Raw genomic sequence first — 20,438 nt, 5'->3', positions numbered from 1 at the left:
CGCGGGTATCCCCGCGAACATAGAGTCCGTGGGACCCGCGATCACACTCATGGAGCTCACGGCGGCAAATTTAAAGGGACGTACCTGTACGCTTATTTGCCTGTCTGTGCCATTGCCTCAACGTATATCTACATGCGGCGGTCAGCAATCGGTTAAATACCACCAAAATAAATCTCTATTTGCGTGAACTAAATGATAAATATTTAGTTTGGGTACAGTGCTGCATGACCGCAAAATTGTCATTCAAAGTGTGACAGCACTGAAAGCTGAAAATTGGCCTGGGCAGGAAGGGGGTAAAAAGTGCCCCGTTTTGAAGTGGTTAAAGAAGCTGCATTAACAGAAGCAAGGAAAATTGGAGCAGTACTGGAGCTCTTACTCATAGGAGTCACTGCTACACATTAACAAGGATTACTATGGACAATTTCTCCAAATTGGTTAATAAATCCACCTTTGTAAATGATTGCTTCCTTTGATAGAAAAGAGATCTGTTTCGTATTATTCTATACATGGTTTTATTTTTCAGAAACAAACTTTAAAAGTAATAAAAATATTTTTAGATCATAAACAGGCTTTATTTGTCCTCTAAACACACACACAGCATACAGTGTTCATGTACAAAAGAACATACATTTTGTAGGAACGCTAAATGGTTTTCAAGTAAATAAAGACCTTCAGACCTATCTGTATGCCAAGACAGGCTGTAATATGAATATATTAATGGTTTTAAAAATATAAGCTGCTTTGACTTTGTTAAAAAAAAAAAAAAAAAATCATCCCATGTACAAGAAAATTTGTATTCCTCATGAAACTGTAAATTTATGCAGTTAGCATCTTAAAATATGTGAAGACACAATCAAAATAGTAAGCATAGAAGCAATGATTAAATAGAAGACATTGCTAGCTGCATTCACTCTATCATCTGTATTGCATTATTGTCATTATTGCATTTTACACCTGATGTGCAAGAGGTCATCACTTGTTTTACTACAATAATTTACTAATTATATTTCTTATTTTTAGTGTGTGACAATGCTGATGGTTTTGTGAACCAAAATAACCCAAAATAATAAAAATTTGTTTATTTCACAAACATATACAGATAAGGCCTATCAGAAAACATGTATCTTGCTTACTCTGACCCTTTTAAGTGCAAGATTTATAATATGAACAAGCAGTAACTATTTACAAAAAACTAGGAAAGCTTGACACTTTTTCATTAGGTGAAACATTTCTAGTCAGCACTTAAAATGTTGTACAGTTGAAACAAGTGGTGTAAAATTAAAAATAAAATTTTGGAGATACCATAAACCAAGACTTCCCCCTTGCCACCAAAATCTGCATCAAACTAATAAAAACTGCTACAGAGCATAAGCTAATAATGCAAACATACAGGTGGTGAGATTATTTTTCTAGGGAAAGAGCGCCTTCCAAAACAACCTGAGCCAGAAGGGAAGCTTAAATACACACATATGCCTACTGGTATCTTCATTTGCGTTCTCAGGTCAGCCCAACCATTAAAAAGTTTCTATTAATATTACATTATGGCAAATGCAGCTTAGAATGAGAGACATCCCTTGCTGCAGGTGGTAAGGCTCCATATCTGGTGGAAGAGACTAAAATTGCAGTTGAGTAATCAGGGAAATAAGTTGAAGTTAACTCAAACTGGATATACAAGTTTTTGGGTGGAATGGCCCATCAGAGAATTAAAAATGCTGCAACGAAGCCAGTGATTATTATGGACCTCTGTGTATTTCACCCATTAAATCCTAGCTCCAAAATTATGTTACAAAAGAAAAGGCTCAACGTTAGAACAATGTTGGAGGCAAAGCTGGAATGGCCAGATGTGTAGGCTTCTAAAATTTTTCATGCTTCCAACATAAATTGTTCATTTGGAAGAACTCTGTTAAAAGTACAACCACCATTCTTTGCAGAAAACCGAAGGAAGAGGGTCCTTTTTCTGTGTATTCTGCATCACTGGTGCTTCATTTCACAGCAAATTAGATCTGAGAAGGGTAAGACCATACACAATTCTCTTTTCCCCCTAAAAATAAGCATCATTCCAAAAGATCCTGAAAGGAAAAAAAATGGGTTTGAATATCATATCAATATGTATTATCTAGACAGATTTTACTAATCTTAAACAAAAGTTTTAGTTGCATTAATACAGGATAAACATATGTCACCTTATATACCAAGTATATCACTTGCAAAAATTATGAAAAAGACAGAACAAGGGTGCATCCAAACTTCTCAAGGAGACCAGCAGAAGATCTTGAAAGATATGCAGAAAAATACACAAAACAATATATATATATTTATTTATATTTAACTTTTTGCTATTATAAATATCGTCAAATAATTTTAAAAAACAAAAATTTCTTCATCAGTTTAGGCCAATATATACTCTTCTACATATTTTTGGTAAAAATCGTGATAAGCATATATTGATTGGTTGGCATAAAATTTATAGCGTCTACAAGCTATGGGAAAGATTTATGCCATTTTTATTATTATTATTTTTTTTTTTAATAGCAATGGCGGTGATCTGCGATTTTTATCAGTACTGCGACATTGTGACGGACAGATCGGGCACTTGACACATTTTTGGGACCATTGATATTTATACAGCAATCGGTGCTATAAATATGCACGGATTACTGTGTAAATGTCACTGGCAGGGAAGGGGTTAACACTAGGGGGCGATCAAAAGGTTAAATTTGTGCTCCCTCAGTGTGTTCTAACTGTATGGGGATAGGACTGACTGACGGAGGAGACATATTGTTGTTCCTACTTACTAGGTTCACACGATATGTCTCCTCTCTCCTGACAGAACAGGGATTTGTGTGTACACACACACACACACACAAATCCCTGTGCTGGCTCTCGTGCACGCAAATGCGCGTGGCCAGCGGCGATTGCAACCGCCGGCATCAGGTCCCCGCGCCGCTCACAGGGAACGGAGCCTGGCACGGAGAGGCTTCGGAGGAGGACAGAGCCCGCAGACACAGCAGGGAACATCGCAGGATCCCGGGGACAAGGTAAGTAAAGCCACACCAGGATCCTGCGATGTAATCCCGAGTGTGGCTCGGGGTTACCGCTAATGGTCCTGAATTTTAACCCCGAGCCACACTCGGGAAAACCGCCAGGGAGGTTAAGAAAAAAAACTTACATTTAAATGCCCATCAATGTCCATCTGTAGCCTTGTCCATCATTGCAGCCTTGTCAGTGTCCCTCATTGCAGCCTTGTCAGTGTCCCTCATTGCAGCCTTGTCAGTGTCCCTCATTGCAGCCTTGTCAGTGTCCCTCATTGCAGCCTTGTCAGTGTCCCTCATTGCAGCCTTGTCAGTGTCCCCCATTACAGCCTTGTCAGTGTCCATCTGTAGCCCCTCATTGCAGCTGTGTCCCTCACTGCAGCCTTGTCAGTGTCCATCTGCCTTGCACTGTTTTTGAAAATGGTGCCGCCTTTCTCGGGCACTCCCGGCCATTCTCGGCAGCTCTCAACCTCTTCTGGCGGCTTTTGGACATTCTCGGAGGCTCTCGGCCGTTTTCGGCGGCTTTCGGACGCACTCGGCTTTCGGCGGCTCACTCGGTACTGCGAGAGCCGCCGAGAATGGCCGAGAGCGGCCAAAAGGCTCACAATCGGCGGGGGATCGGCGTATAACACGCACCCACGATTTCCCCCTGATTTTAAGGGGAAAAAAGTGCGTGTTATACGCCAATAAATACAGTATATATATATATATATATATATATATATATATATATATAATGTTTTGTGACAGTAAGAGATGCTGTCATGGTAAAATTGGTAGTTTGGGGGACACAGGGTGTGCACATTTGCTTGGTGCAAGGCTGCAGAGCATAGATGTGGACCAAAACCTGGAGAAAGCTGTGAGAGCAGTTTTCTCCAGGTTTTGGTACTCCAGCATGGGGCTCTGTAGTTTGGAGATTCCACAGTGTCTTGGGTGGGGCGGGATCTCTAACCCTGTGTCCAGATTTTGCGGCTGACCAGCAGGATGTGTGCTCAGGTGAGCCCTTATAATGAGTTTATGGGAATACCTCAGGGCTCCCAGTTGGAGACGGCTCCACACCAAGAGACAGTCTCCAGGAGGCAGCCAGAACATGTGTGACTGCAAGAGGCAGTGAAACTGCCCGAGGGCTTAGGCCAGAGCGGAGTTAATTTGAGTCACCGGCAAAAGCACCTACTACTAGAGCTAAACAACCCCCAACTTTAATAATATATATATATATATATATATATATATATATATATATATATATATATATATATATATATATATATATATATATATAAAATCCTGGAGGGGATATGTCGCAAGCCACAAGCAAGCAAGATGCCGGTGGTCCAGCTCATTGATGGGAAGCAGGTTCACTAACGGATATTTGATACTTTTACAATAATGTTTGTGTTTTTAAAGGGGTTTAAATAAATTCAAGAGTGTTACGATACTGCACTACTGCAAATTCTTTCATGGTTAAGATGAGAAAATATTTAAAATTGGTATTGAAATGTGGTGGATGAAGATTGAATATCGGGAGCGAACCATATTATTTATAATTTATAAGCTACTTTATAAATTCCTTTGAACTATTTCTGTGGTGCTTTCCTCTTGATACCTTTGAAACACGTTTATGGCCATTTTTTGAGAGCTGCCAATGCCATAGTTTTCCATCAAGACAACACTCGTATTGAGATTCTCATATGAAGATGCATCTCTACACACCGACATTTCCCATGAATGTTTGTACTGACAAGAAGTAAAGGGAAATCACCCCAACACACACAGATTACAAAAAAAAACTCAACAGAAGCTCTAACTCTTCCCCGTTTTTCCTCATATGAAATAAAACATTTCAACTTAATTTGGGTTTCAAGGTGTATCTTATATACTGGTTTACTCCATTTCTGCAAAAATGAAACGAAGATAAATAGAAAATTAAATAAAAGTTGAATTAGTAAAAGTATAAAGTAATTTTCAATCCATAGCATGTTACACTACCTCATCAGAGTCATCACGGTAACTGTTGCTTCTGTGAGCTGCACCAATGTTTGAATCCAAATGTTCATCTCCTGTAGTATCCACATGCTCCCTCAGGATGGAGTACCTGTGTACAAGGAATCTGTGGGAAATGGACAAAATTTAATTAAGCAATATTTCAATAGGAGTCCTTTAAAAGTATACTAAGTCTCTTTACTCGGGGCTACATACACTATATTACCAAAAGTATTTTGACACCTGCCTTTACACGCTAATGAACTTTAATGGCATCCCAGTTTTAGTCCGTAGTGTTGAATACTGAGTTGGCCCATCCTTTGGAGATATAACAGCTTTAACTCTTCTGGGAAGGCTGTCCACCAGGTTTAGGAGTGTTTCTACAGGAATGTTTGACCATTCTTCCAGAAGCGCGTTTGAGGTCAGGCACTGATGTGGATGAGAAGGACTGGCTCAGCTTCTGCTCCAATTCATCCCAAAGGTGTTCTATCGGCGTGAGCTCAGGACCCTGTACAGACCAGTCAAGCTCCTCCACCACAAACACACTCATCCATGTCTTTTTGGACCTGGTTTGCCAATCATTTGGTGGAGGAGGGATTGAGGTGAGGTTGTTTTTCAGGAGTTGAGCAATGTACCAATCTTCCCAGTGAATGGCTGTGGACAGGAGGAGGCGGGGGGGGCACAAGTGTGGGCCATTGGAGGGACAGTAGAAAATGTACCACACTGAGATGGATATGCTTTCATGCCTTGATTGGTCAGTTTGAAATAAAAGCAGGATCACCAGGTATTTCACACAAAGGAAGAAATACAAACAGGACACTTTCTAACAGAAGTACATGGCACAACAAAACACATATCAGGAATCCGAAATGCTGGGGTAACATTTAAATGTTATGCTCATGATTTCATCTTCACTCTGCTTTATACAACAGGGATCTTTACTGTTGACACGTGGGGGTTCTAATTTGAGGGAAATGCATCCACTTACAATACATCTGGAAAGTACTCACAGCGCTTCACTTTTTCCACATTTTATGTTACAGCCTTATTCCAAAATGGATGAAATTTATTATTTTTTTTATCATTCTACAAACAATACCCCATAATGACAACGTGAAAAAAGTTTGAGATCTTTGCAAATTTATAAAAAAAATTAGATAAAAAAAAAAAAACTCGCATGTACATAAGTATTTACAGCCTTTGGCATGAAACGCAAAATTGAGCTCAGGTGCATCCTGTTTCCACTGATCATCCTTGAGCTGCAGCATTGAAGCACGGTGGCCTCTATCATCCATAAGCGGAAGTTTTGAATCACCAGTACTCTTCCTAGAGCGGGCCGTCCAGCCAAAATGAGCGGTCGGGGGGGGGGGGACACGACACGACTCCTCTATAGGCGAGTTGATCCGAAAATGAATTAAATGGGTGGGAGTCTTCTCTCGGGTGTACAGCTCAGCTGTCATATGGTATCTATATAAAAAGAAGTGGATGCACACCGAAATACCGAAAGTCCATTTATTTCATTATTCCAATAAAAGTGCATGACACACCACAGGAACAGAAGTCGGTACAGAAGTTGACGCGTTTCACAGAGTTACATTGTGTTTAATCACAACTGATTTTGAGTTAGGAGGTTATGAGTAAGCACTTTTGTTCCTGTGGTGTATGTCATGCACTTTTATTGGGATTATGCAATAAATGGACTTACGGTATTTCAGTGCGCAGCCACTTTTTATACGGGGTGGGGGTAAAAGGGCCTTAGTCAGGGAGGTGACCAAGAACCCAATGGCCACTTTGACAGAGCTTCATAGTTTCTCCGTGGAGAATCTTGCAGAACAACCCTCTCTGTAGTACTCCACCAATCAGGCCTGTATGGTAGAGTGGCCAGACGGAAGCCACGCCTCAGTAAAAGATACTTGACAGCCTGCCAGGATCTCGCTAAAAAGGCACCAGAAGGACTCAGACCATGAGAAACAAAATTCTCTGGTCCAACGAGACAAAGCTTCAACTCTTTGTCCTGAATGGCAAGTGTCATATCTGGAAGAAACCAGTCACCGATCATCACCTGGCCAATGCTATCCCTACTGTGAAGCATGGTGGTGACAGCATCATACTGTGGGGATGTTTTTCAGCAGCAGGAACTGAGAGACTAATCAGGACCAAGAGAAAGATGAATGCAGCACAGTACAGAGAAATCCTTGATTAAAACCTGCTCCAGAGCAATCGGGACCTCAGCCTGAGGAAAAGGTTCATCTTCCAACAGAACAATGACCCCAAGCACACAGCCAAGATAACAAAGGAGTGGCTACTGGACAGCTCTGTGAATGTCCTTGAGTGGCCCAGCCAGAGCCCAGACTTTAACATCTCTGGAGAGATCTGAAAATGGCTGTGCACCGACGCTCCCCATCCAACCTGATGGAGCTTGAGAGATCCTGCAAATAATGGGAGAAACTGCCCAAAAATAGATGTGCCACATTTGTAGCATCATTCTCAAAAAGACTTGGAGGCTGTAATTGGTGCCAAAGGTGCTTCAACAAAGTATTGAGCAAAGGCTGTGAATACTTATGTACTGATTTTTTGTGCTTAATTTTTAATAAATGTGCAAAGATTTCAAACAAACTTCTTTCACGTTGTCATGGGGTATTGTTTGTAGAATTTTGAGAAAAATAATAAAATCAATCCATTTTGGAATAAGGCTTAACATAAAATGTGGAAAAAGTGAAGCGATGGGAATACTTTCCGGATGCACTGTAACTTTTGAAGCACCTTTACACAAATCGTGTAGCACACTGAGCTAAATTGTTCATATGGAAGGATTATGCTGACTGGGAACTGTGACCAGTCTTTACTGGTCTAATGTCTGAACTAAGCTAGATAAAGTGGCTCCACTGTCTTTTTCCAAAGATTCTACTAGTCATGATTCCTGCTCTGGTGTTTGCGTGCGTTATGTTTATTATGTTGTAAAAATGTGTTTAAATACTACATCATTCAGTTAATTTTAAACAGCAGATTAAAGTGGAACTAAACCTAACTTTTGTAAAAAGCAGGCAGCGTTTGATTACAGAAGTGACATACTAGGTCTCTTCTGTAATAACACAAACTTAGCCCCCGATTTATTTACTTTTTTCTTTCCTTTGCTCCCTTTTCTCTCATCATACCTTCCTCTTTCGTTCTATATCACTTTCGGATTAGAATACCGGTGGTAATTTTCTTACCTTGTTTAACAGTCTTTGTGTAACATCTTATTATAAGGTTAACTTGACTATATGTCTTAGGCTTGCCATATATACATGGTCGAACTTCGAAAGAAATTTTCTTTTGAAAATCAGAAATTGTGCGTTTTGTGATCCGATGGTGCCAACATTGATTTCAAAATTCGACCAACCAAGCCTTCAATCTCACCTCTTTTTGCTACAGAAAAGAATTTGTTGCTGGGAATTTTCTTTCTGGGAATTTCCTTTTCTTGCACATGCGCATGTCTTTTTCGATTACATTTCTCGCACGATTCTCACATCATCGATTATAAAATCGTTAGTATTTCAAAAAATTTCCAACATGCCCAATTACTCAAATTCGATAGGTGCACGAAAATCGGCTGTTGCTGCAGCCCACTAATGGTGCAAAATTTGAATAGATAAAATTATCTATTTAGATAAGATTTTCCAAATTCATGTGCTGTTCCAAGTCTTGTCCACACTTTTTTCTTCCCATCATTATGGTACAGATTAATCTTAGTTTCATCTGCCCAAAGAATACTTTACCAGAACTGGTCTGGCTTTTTTTAGAATTTTTTTGGAAAAGTCTAATCTGGCTTTTCTATTCTTCAGGCTTATGAATGGTTTGCACCTTGTGGTGAAGTCTTCTCTTAATTGTAGATTTTGACAATGATACGCCCACCTCCTGGAGAGTGTCCTTCACTTGTCTAAATGTTGTGAATGGGTTTTTCTTTATCATAGAGAGGATCCTGCGATCATCCACCACTGTTGTCTTCCGTGGACGTCCAGGTCTTTTTATGTTGCTGAGCTCACCAGTGCATTCTTTTTTTACTCATAATGTACCAAACTATTGATTTGGCTACTCCTAATGTTGCTGCTAGCTCTGATGGATTTGTTACGTTTTTGAAGCCTTACAATGGCCTGTTTCACTTGCATGGACAGCTCCTTTGAACGCATGATGTAAGTTCACACACGGCCGACACCTGGCCATGAAACCACTTATCCAATTACTTGAAAAGGGGAGGGGGGCTGTAATTCCTAAACCCTTCCTCTGATTTGGATGAACATACCCTCAAATTAAACCTGAGTGTGCACTTTCAGCCCAGTATAGAAATATAGTTTGAATATGTTTTGGTAAATACCTAAAAAAACACAAAAATTGTGCCCGTGTCCAAATATATATGGAACCAACTATGTTGGGAGAGAGGTATAGGTGGCGCTGCCTATTACTGATGTGCAAAACTCATAAAAAGCGATGATTAAAACTAGTGTACTGGCCCTTTAAATACGGATACTAAATCATTAAGTCTACGGATGTATTCCTAATGTGTCAGACACAAAATTATACAGAATATAAAAGAATAAAGTGCTAAAGTGCAAAACCACACGTGTGTAGTGTTAGATAAAAACTACACATGAATGACTTGCAAAGAATCCATAAACCCGTATGCTTTTTAGCAATACAAAAATTAAAATAAAAAAATTCAAAATATAAATTCTCAACTTGCTTGGTGTGCAAGGAATTCAAATACTAAAACAAAAAATAAAAATACAATAGAGCAACTTCACAAATTACATAAATTAACAAAAAAGTTCATAAGTCCATACAAGCGATCCCAATTCCAAAGTGACATGTGCATGAACATTGAGGTGCAATATTAATCACTGGTGAAAAAGATTGGCGACTTCCACTCGTGCTCCCCCCCTCAGGTTCGCATTTCCCAAAAAACAGAACCCCTACAGGGGGTCACAGGCACCACACGAGTTGTTTTCAATCCACTGTATCCTCCTCCTTGTCAGGTCTGGTCACTGGGAACACACATGGGGATGGGTGAACAAACAGGCATATCTCATAGCGCAAATCCGTAAGTATATATTTATGAAAATACCAAAAATCACACTTACAATACTGGAGATTCAGAGCAATGTACTCAATACTACCAACAATATGTCCGAGACGCGATGCGCTCCATGTACCGAAATCTCCAAAACTGGAAGGGACAGGATACTACAAGCTCCACCCTACGCGTTTTGTCAGAGTATAATTAATGTTGTAGTGTGCGGAGACCGAGGGATTGGTTCTTGCAGCCATGTGACAGCTGCATCTCATGACAGCGGTGATTCAATCATGGCCACCAGTGTGTTTCTATTTTGCTGGGCAACAGCACGGTATAAATAATGTGGGGTGTCGGAAGATGGTGCCGTTTGACGAAAAATGTAGGGCGGAGCTTGTAGCGTCACTTCCTGTATCAGATTCCAGTCCGTAGAGCGCATCGCGTCCCGGGCATATTGTTGGTTGTATGGATTACATTGCTCTGAATCTCCAGTATTATTGAAAGTGTGAATCTTGGCATTTTAATAAATATTAACTTACGGACATGAAATGCCTTTTTGTCTACCCATCCTCACGTGAGTGTTCCCAGTGACTAGACCTGGTGAAGAAGAGGAGGATGCAGTGGATTGGAAACAACTCATGTGTGGTGCCTGTGACCCGTGTAGGGGGTTCTGTTTTCTGGTGAGTGTGGACCTGAGGGTGGAGCACAAGTGGAAGTCACCCATCTTTTTCACCAGTGATCAATATTGCACCTCGTTGTTCATGCACAAATCACTTTGGAATTGGGATCACTTATATGGAGTTATGAACTTTTTGTTAATTTATGAACTTGATTGTATTTGTTTTACTATATGAATTCCTTGCACACCAAGCAAGTTAAGCACTTAATATTGAATTTTATATTTTCATTTTGGATTTCTTAAAAGCATACTGGTCTACAGATTCTTTGAGAGTCATTCATGTGTAGTTTTTATCTAACACTACACATATGTGGTTTCGCACATTAAGCACGTTATTCTTTGTCTTATGTATAATTTGTGTCTGACACATTGGGAATACACCCAAGGAAACTTCATGATTTAGTGTCCATATTTAAAAGGGCCAGAACACTAGTTGTAATCATCACTTTTTATGAGTTTTGCACATCAGTAATAGGCAGCACCACCTATACCACTATTTTTCTATTGAATGTATGCTGAGCATGTGCAACTCAACCTGTATTCCCAGGACACTACAGCTATGCCAGAATGACCAACTCCCATGCACACACACACGATGCTACCCCGCTGTCCAATCAAGAGGCCAAAAAAAAAGCACCCAGTGAGAGAAAGAATGTGGCTGTTGAGGGATGAAACTGCCAAAAACACTGGAAGGTGGGAGTATACTGAGGGGTTTACTTCCACTTTAAAGCCTAACAGCAAGTACCATAAGGTGACTGCTATCACCTTGGTAGAGGTCATTTGCTGGGCTTTCCCTCTGATCCAGGTTTACCCATCATAAAAAGGTAAACTATACTTGTTTTGGAACTAGATCTAGTTTTTCCTTTAGAGTTTGTGTGCAAATTTAAACACAAGCTACTTGCTGTGTAAAATCTACATACAAACAAAAATACACTTATTTGAAAATCTCATAACCCCATATTTTATTCACAACAGGTATTAAAAATTGGGACAAAGCCATATTTACCACAGTGTAGCATCCCCTCTTCTTTTAACACAGTAAATGTCTGGGAACTGTGGAGACCAGTTGCTGGAGTTGTTGGAGAGGAATGTTGTCCTATTCTTACCAAATATAGGATTCTAACTGCTCAACAGTCCTGGGTCGTCTTTGTCAAGAGGTCTTTAGTCAACTGTGTAACTATATAGTGAAAGATGCCCCAAATATTTTCAAATGGTGAAGGGTCCGGACTGTAGGCAGGCCAGTTAAGCACCCGGACTCTCATGGATGCAACATGAGGTTTAGCATTGTCCTGCTAAAATATGCAAGGCCTTCCCTGAAAGACATCCTCTGGATGGGAGCATATAGATATATCCTCTAGATCAGGGGTCTCAAACTGGCGGCCCTCCAGCTGTTGCAAAACTACAAGTTCCATGAGGCATTGCAAGGCTGACAATTACAAGCATGATGCCCACAGGTAAAGACATGATGGGACTTGTAGTTTCGCAACAGCTGGAGGGCCGCCACTGTGGGACCCCTGCTCTAGATATATCTTTCAGCATTAATATGTGCAAGCTGCATATTCCATACTCATGCACATATATTTTCCAGATTCTCTGAATCTTTTGATGATCTTATGTTCTGTAGATATCATCCTTAAAGCGGAGTTCCACACAAAAATGGAACTTCCGCTTTTCGGAACCCTCCCCCCCCTCCGGTGTCACATTTGGCACCTTTCAGGGGGGAGGGGGGTGCAGATACCTGTCTAAGACAGGTATTTGCACCCACTTCCGGCATAGACTCCTACGGGAGTCTATGCCTCTTCCTGTCCCTCCGCGCGGTCTCCTGGGAAACACACAGGTCCCAGGAGATAGCGGGGACCAGTTACGAGGCGCAGCACGACTCACGCATGCGCAGTAGGGAACCGGGAAGTGAAGCCGCAACGCTTCACTTCCCGATTCCCTCACCTAGGATGGCGGCGGCAGCTGCCGAGAGTCGAGCGAGTGATCGGCGTCGGCTGCCGACATCGCTGGACCCTGGGACAGGTAAGTGGCCATTTATTAAAAGTCAGCAGCTGCAGTATTTGTAGCTGCTGGCTTTTAATAATTTTTTTTTAGGTGGACTCCCTTTTTAAAGTCTTTACGTTGAGGAACATTGTTCTAAAATTCTTTGACAATTTTTAGATGCAGCTTTTAAAACAGAATGATGAACTTCTGCCCATCTTTACTTCTGAGACACTCTGCCCTATTTTATACCAATCGGTTTACTGACCTGATGCCAAAATGTTCTTCCTTGTTAGCACTACTTATTTTGACAGTTTTTTTGCTGCCCTAACTTTGAGACATGTAGCTGTCATTAAAAAATTGATTTTTTTTCTGAAAAAAAGGTACATTATCTCACTTTAAACATTTGATATGTTTTCTATTGTGAATAAAAGTGGTTTAAGAGACTTGCATCATTGCATTCTGATTTTATATGGATTTCACACAGTATCCCAACTTTTTTGGAATTGGGGTTGTACACAGTGAGGGGAAAAAAGTATCTGATCCCCTGCTGATTTTGTACGTTTGCCCACTGACAAAGAAATGATCAGTCTATAATTTTAAAACTTAGGTTTATATTAACTGAGACAAAATAACAAAACAACTCATTAAAATCATTCATTAAAATTCAAATCAATTTATAACTTTTTTGAAATGCGTTTTTCTGGATATTTGTGTTGTTATTCTGTTTCTCACTGTTAAAATAAACCTACCATGAAAATTTTAGACTGATCATTTGTCAGTGAGCAAACATGCAAAATCAGCAGGTGATCAAATACTTTTTTTTCCCCCTCACTGTATATATGTAATAGAAAGTCACTGGAATTTGTCCACATGGAAGCAAAAGGCTTGATAATGAAAGCCACAAAAAGGAGTATAAAGAACCACTATGTAAAAAGAATACAAATCTGTAGATCATTATGGTTTTAACTCAAGGGTGTGATTTTTATTCTTTTAAATTTTCCTTAACAGGTGTGGATTCTAATTAGTTACCTGGCTTAAAATAGCAGGAAAGGCTAACAAACTGACATTTAAAATTCTCTCCTAATGGTCCTATATTGCATTTTATAACAAATCGCTGTGTACATTTTTTTTTAAATAATTTTTTGTACATGCAATCAAATAACTGCACATCTGGGGGCGTGGCTGGGATGTGAGAAGAGACTGATGTGTTCAGCCTGAGCTCCTGCCATCCGTGATTACCATCTGCATCCTGGTTTTTCCCAAGCCATCCTGCTCAGCAAATACCTTCTTCCTGTCTGGGGGACAGAACTGGGTTAGCAGAGGCCAGTTACCTGGCTGGGGGGGGGCTTTCTGATCATACGGGGCGGCACAGTGGTGTGGTGGTAGCACTCTTGCCTAGCAGTAAGAAGGGTCGCTGGTTCGAATCCCAACCACGACACTACCTGCCTGGAGTTTGCATGTTCTCCCTGTGCCTGCGTGGGTTTCCTCCGGGTACTCCGGTTTACTCCCACACTCCAAAGACATGCTAGTAGGTTAATTGGATCCTGTCTAAATTGTCCCTAGTATGTATGAATGTGAGTTAGGGACCTTAGATTGTAAGCTCCTTGAGGGTAGGGACTGATGTGAATGTACAATGTATATGTAAAGTGCTGCGTAAATTGACGGCGCTATATAAGTACCTGAAATAAATAAATAATAAAAATACCCCGCTACAGGTAATGCTGAGTCATGCCGCGGGTGGCAGTCAGGGGGTCTGGAGGCTGCACTCAGGGTGGGTGACTGAGCCCTCGGTTGAGGCATTGGTCTCCCCGCATATGAAAGAATACTGGGACATTAATGATGTTTCGGCAGATGGGCTCATGGTCTGGGATGCGTTTAAGGCATCCACTCGTGGGGTGTATATTGCAGCCACCAAAGTCGCTAGGGTTGAGAAGAAGAACTCAGAATCGGAGGCGCTTCAGGCTCATGAACTGCAATGTGCAAAGACCTATGCTGATGCGCCCTCCCCCTCCACCCTAGCGGAGTTACAGATAGCCAAAAGGGCCTTATTGGTCCATTTTCAAACTCATACGCAATGTACATTTAAGCGCAGAGCTGAGGAACTATTTGAAAAGGGTGACAAGAATGGGAAACTGTTGGCCTACTTGGCGGCAGATGCTCAAACACACACAGCTATCCCCTGCATTTATTGATCTGGGGGTACACTAGTGAGAGATGGAGAAAGTATTATGCAAGCTTGTGTGTCTTGCTATTCAGAATTATATACTGCTATACCAAAATATGATAGCCAGGTGCCAACGGACCTGCGGGACTCCCTTCGAATACCGGAGCTGCCTGGGGAGGTGGCGGCGGGGACATGGAGGCCCATTTTACGCATAAGGAATTGGCATCGGCTATTGCCTCCTTCCCAAATGGTAAAGCACCGGGCACTGACGGGATCCCAGAAGAGTGGTACAAAGCTTATTTGGATCTGTTGTCTCCCAGACTTTTACAACTGTATGGGGAATGTTTTGAAGCAGGGAGCTTGCCCCCCTCGTTGTATGAGGCCCATGTGGTGTTGCTTCCCAAACCAGACAAGGATCTTCTCTACTGCTCTTCCTACAGGCCCATAGCATTGTTAAACATGGACCTCAAAATCCTTACCAAAATGGTGGCTAACAGGTTGATGAGAATCCTAGATCACTTGATTACAGCAGATCAGACAGGGTTTATGCCCAAAAAATGCTACGGATATTAATATCCGCAGGGTGTACACTCATATGCAAATAGATGGGGAGACATCCTCTGGAGGGGCTCTGGTGTTTTTTCATCTGGAAAAGGCATTCGATTCCATAGATTGGGGATATATGACCCAAGTACTGCAACACATGGGGTTTGGTCCTATATTCCTCAAATGGATATCAATGCTATATGACCGTCCGGTGGCAGCACTCCGCCTAAGCGGTGGGGTGTCTAGCAATTTTCCAGTATCCAGAGGCACCAGACAGGGGTGCCCCTTAACACGGGGCTTATTTGCGCTGGTCATGGAGTCCTTGGCGATTGCATTGCACACCTCCTCTCAAATCCAGGGTATCGAGTGGCACCCTTACCGAAACTACAGCCCTTTACGCGGACGACCTCGTCCTATTCATTAGGGACACTGGACACTCCTTGCATGCTGCACTGTCACTACTGAGGCGATTTACTGTGGTTTCTGGTCTCAAGGTCAATTGGACTAAATCCAAAATACTTCCATTGCGTTCCCACAAAACGCCTAGACAGGCAGATCCCGGTAATCCCTTGCAATGGGTAACGCAAAGTAAATACCTAGGACTTCAAATTACTAACTCGGTGATGGAGTTCATTAGTCTTAACGTGTCCCCATTACTGGGCATTATCTCTAAGAAACTACACTCCTGGAAAAATCTTCCCTTGTCTTATTGGGAAGATAAACCTAATCAAAATTAAGATTCTACCCTTACTACTTTATACCCTTAGAAACACTCCGGTAGGAATACCACGATCAATTTTTAAGTCGATAGACAGTATGCTCTCCTCATTTCTGTGGCAGGGAGGAATCTCCCACATAAAATTATCCATCCTACAGCAGCCATGGGCAGAGGGAGGCCTAGCGGTACCAAATTTCCACAAATTTCCTAGCTTGCCAATTAACAGTGGCACACCGGTGGCTGACAACCCCTCCAAATGATGCTGCGGTGTCGTTGGAGGCGGCCTGCGTGGGTTCATATGAAGCACTATCTCACATTGTCTATAGGGGTCTACGGGCCCCCTACCCTTTGACACCCTCTATGCACTCAGTGATCAGGGCATGGGCCGCAACTCAGGAACTCTGGCCTTTTAGTCATGGCAAGTTTTTCCAAAATCTTCCCTTGTGGAGGAACCCCAACTTACCACGTTTCTTTGAATACCTGGATCTGATAGTATGGACCAAATTCAGAATTAAGACTCTAAATCATATTGTAGCGAATGGCACCCTAATGACATTCAATGCTTTGAAATCATGTTTATGACCTACCTAACACGCATTTTTTTCTTAGATACATTCAAATAAGGCATGCTTTTCAATCCCAGTTTGGTGGAGAACCTCCTGAGCTTGAACCCAGTGACCTAGAACTGCTGATCCTCAGCGATTCTTTATCTAAACCGGTTTCCAGTTTATATAGAAACCTCTTCCAAAAAAAAAACAAACTGCTGAAGCCTTACAGATGGGGGGGGAGCCTTACAGACGGGGGGGGGGGGGGGGGGAGGAGTGGGGGGAGGAAGAGTGGGGGGGGGGAGGGAGGAGGAGGAGGAGGATGGGGGGGAGGGGGATTTAATTTCAAGCTTGATTTTTGTTTTTCTTTGTAACTGGCCACCGGTAACTGTTATAGCTGGTGGATGTTTGCCACAATAAGTGGCTCACTGATGTATGTATGCTTAAAAACTGAATAAAAAAAGAATTAAAAAAAAAATAAATAAATAACTGCAAATTTCTGTGTCTACTGTAATGTGAAGTGCTAACAAGGATGAACTGTATAGTGAAATGATGTCAATCGTTGGCGTCCAATGCTCTCAAATGCCAATGCTGTCAGTTGTTGAGGGAGAGAGGGGACTTTGTGGTCTTGTGATCATATGCAAAAACGTATTTAAAAGGTCAGCGTATTAGTTATCCTTTCCTCCTACTTTAACTTGTATGTAAAGTAACTTTAGCTATTCCAATTCCCAACCATACCGTGTTTCAATTGCCTACATGTTTTGAGTTATAATGGTTTGTCTAGAAGTATTTTTTTTAGGTTATTCACATTTTACATGGACTTTATGCTAGAATGCCATTTTTATTATACATACAGTCAGACTGGTAGGTTGTCTGGTGGTCAAGAACAAATTTGAGCCACTAAATGCCAAAGAGCCTAGAAGTACTAATACCATGGCTTCTGCTCGCTAATGAAATTTAGTAATTTAAAAGCTCTAAAAGGAATATTTGCATGCAGGCAAAACACACTCCCCAAAACCATGATTGTTAACACTTTAATCTACTTACCTACCACCACAAACATATTTCTTGATTATCAAGATGGCTGCAGCAACAGCAACCAACAGAACCACAGCTACAGATAAAATTACAGGAATAGAGCTTGCTGTATTGTCCTGGATAAACAGAAAAATAATTTGCTAAATACAGTGAGTAAAACACTTGGCTATATTTTTAGCAATAATCAATTTGACCTTCATGATCACACTTAAAGTGGTTGTAAACCTTCTCCTATACCCAGTGAAGTAAATAGCCTCAGATGATACACAGAGAGAACAAATCTCCCTACATAAGTTTAACATGTATAGCTGCTGTCTTTCCCTTTCTTCATTCTTTAGAAAGTGCAGATCGTGATAGAAATCCCGTTTCCTCTTTTAACAGTGGGTGTAGAGTATGGGCTTACACTGTGTGAGGGACACACCACCACTCAACATAGGCAGAGGAAGGAACATGCTGAGCTGTACTCTGAATAGACCAGCTCTCTGCTCATCTACCTCCCGACACAAATTTTCAGCTGCTGTTCTCGTGTGTCCGAGATCTTGTCAAAATTGACTCTGCTGATAAACAGAGGAACGAAGCAGCAGAAAAAAAAAAAAAAAACAAAAAAAAAAAAAAACACAGCGCTTAGAGGTTTGGAAAGAGATAAGTAAACACTACATATAGATGTACCTAGGTCAAATTTCATGAATGGGGTTTACAACCACTTTAATTTAGCTTTCTTGTCTACATGCTGATTGAAGAGGCACAACTTGTGACGGTACATATATTTTTCTAATCACAGTGAGGGATTGCAAAGTAGTATTTTTGAAGACAGCAATATCAGAACTACCACTGGTAATATTTTTAAAAATGAAAAACTTTATGGCTTTTATTCTAATCCAAGCTTCACTATGGAGTTGGTCACTGATCTGGGATATAAAACTTTGTCACCACTTCACAAAATATATTCTAGGATAGAACATTTGTGCATCACGCTAATCCAGGCAAAATCATTGAGTCCACCCTCGATAGCATCTCATACTCAGACCATGTTTTGATATCTACCATAATAAACCTTTCTCCACAATTAGCAAAAACCATGGATGTCTCTTTCAGGATCATTTTGTCAAAGCAGATAAACAGAAAGAGCTGGACAATTACTTCAAAAGAGAATAATTATGCCCCCAACCCACTTATGCTATGGAAAGCCCACGCAGTTTTCATTAGGGGTGTCCCTCTCAAAAACTAGCACAAGAGTGAAGACAAGGACCGTAAAAGCCGGCTATACATGGATCAAAAATTCAGCAGGTTCAGCACAGTTCTATCGATTGACTTGTGTCCAACCAAAACTGTTGGGTTTTTCCCAAATAATCAGTGCCGCTGGCTATAGCCAGCAACACTGGTCTTAGTATTGTGCTGGCGGTTAAGGCTCTCCATCTGCAGAATACAAAATGTGGGAGTGATTTCCTCATCCACCTCACAACAAACAAGTTCAAAATAATACTGACAGGAGCACACACCTGTCTCCATAATGGAGCCCTGAGCTTTGTCCTAGCTCTTCACTATAAAGGCTGTGCACACCTGCACTCAGCTGCTGGTCTTTTGCAGGAGCTGTACACTGGGTTAGAGATTTCTTCCCTCCCTAAGCACCTTGAAATCTCCACTTGATGTGGAGATCGGGGCAGTAGAAGGGTGTACTTGGGTTTCACTGGTTTCTGCGCAGATGGCACCGCTGGGCATCTCCCAATGTTGAAGGGAAGTAACGTGCATTACATTTTCTTGTCCAACTACTGCATCTTTGGTTCTCAATACTGCCCGTTTCTTTGTGCTTCTTCAAAAGACCTTAAACAGCAGATCTGAAAACCCCAGTCTACTTTGAAATCTTTGCCTGGGAGAGAACTTGCTGATGTAGTATAACTACCTTGTGGCCTGCTATAACGACTATGGGAAATCAGTGTCTAGGCTGCACTCATGTACACTTTGATCTTTTTTTGTAGCATGTTCCGCCACGTGTCTAACATTGGGACGAAAAATGTGTGTTCCCAGCCTGCTTGATGCCAATGTTCTATGTTATATCCATTCATTTTGCTTAAAATTGCAAAAAAGAAAAAAAAAAAAAAAATGTATAAAAAAAATATCAGAGCCTATAAAGTCTGAACTCTCACCCTGTATGCTTATTTCAGTTCAGTAATTTACTAGTAGTGAAGCAAGAATTACAATTAAAGGCCTGTACGTTTAAAAATAAAATTAGCAATGACGGTCTCCGTATTTCAGTGTCACCAATTTACAGATAAAAAAAATAAAATAAAAATCTGATGGACAGGAATCATGGACAATTAAGACTCTTATATACAGTGTAAGTAAATACAGTGGAGGTAGCTCTCAGACATACAGTGCCTTGCAAAAGTATTCACCCCCTTGGCTTTTTACCTATTTTGTACATTATTGCCTTTTAGTTCAATGTTTTTTTTAATCTGAATTATTCGTGATGGATCAGAACACAATAGTCTAAGTTGAAGTAAAATTAGAAAAATATATACATAAAATTATTTTTCAGAAATAAAAAAACGGATAATTGGCATGTGCGTATGTATTCAGCCCCTTTGTTATGAAGCCCATAAAAATCTCTGGTGCAACCAATTACCTTCAAAAGTCAAATAATTAGTGAAATGATGTCCACCTGTGTGCAATCTAAGTGTCACATGATCTGCCATTACATATACA

At 41.0% G+C, this 20,438-nt stretch overlaps 1 protein-coding gene across 1 annotated transcript in view; it reads right to left on the bottom strand.

Moving 5' to 3' along the window:
- Window positions 1–548: 548 nt before the first annotated feature.
- The window catches only part of SORT1 (sortilin 1), a 243,094-nt gene continuing 223,204 nt past the window's right edge, over window positions 549–20,438 (bottom strand). The window contains exons 18-20 of the mRNA XM_073615905.1: window positions 17,745–17,851; window positions 5,022–5,142; window positions 549–2,069 (exon numbers count right to left, since the gene is read on the bottom strand). Coding sequence (XP_073472006.1) covers window positions 2,055–2,069; window positions 5,022–5,142; window positions 17,745–17,851 — 243 coding nt within the window. The 3' untranslated portion in view covers window positions 549–2,054. The remainder of the gene's footprint in view (window positions 2,070–5,021; window positions 5,143–17,744; window positions 17,852–20,438) is intronic.

Source organism: Aquarana catesbeiana, linkage group LG02, assembly GCF_042186555.1.
Source record: "Aquarana catesbeiana isolate 2022-GZ linkage group LG02, ASM4218655v1, whole genome shotgun sequence".
Lineage (NCBI taxonomy): Eukaryota > Metazoa > Chordata > Amphibia > Anura > Ranidae > Aquarana > Aquarana catesbeiana.
Note: the sequence above shows the minus strand (reverse complement) of the source record. Positions and strands in the feature narration are given on the sequence as shown.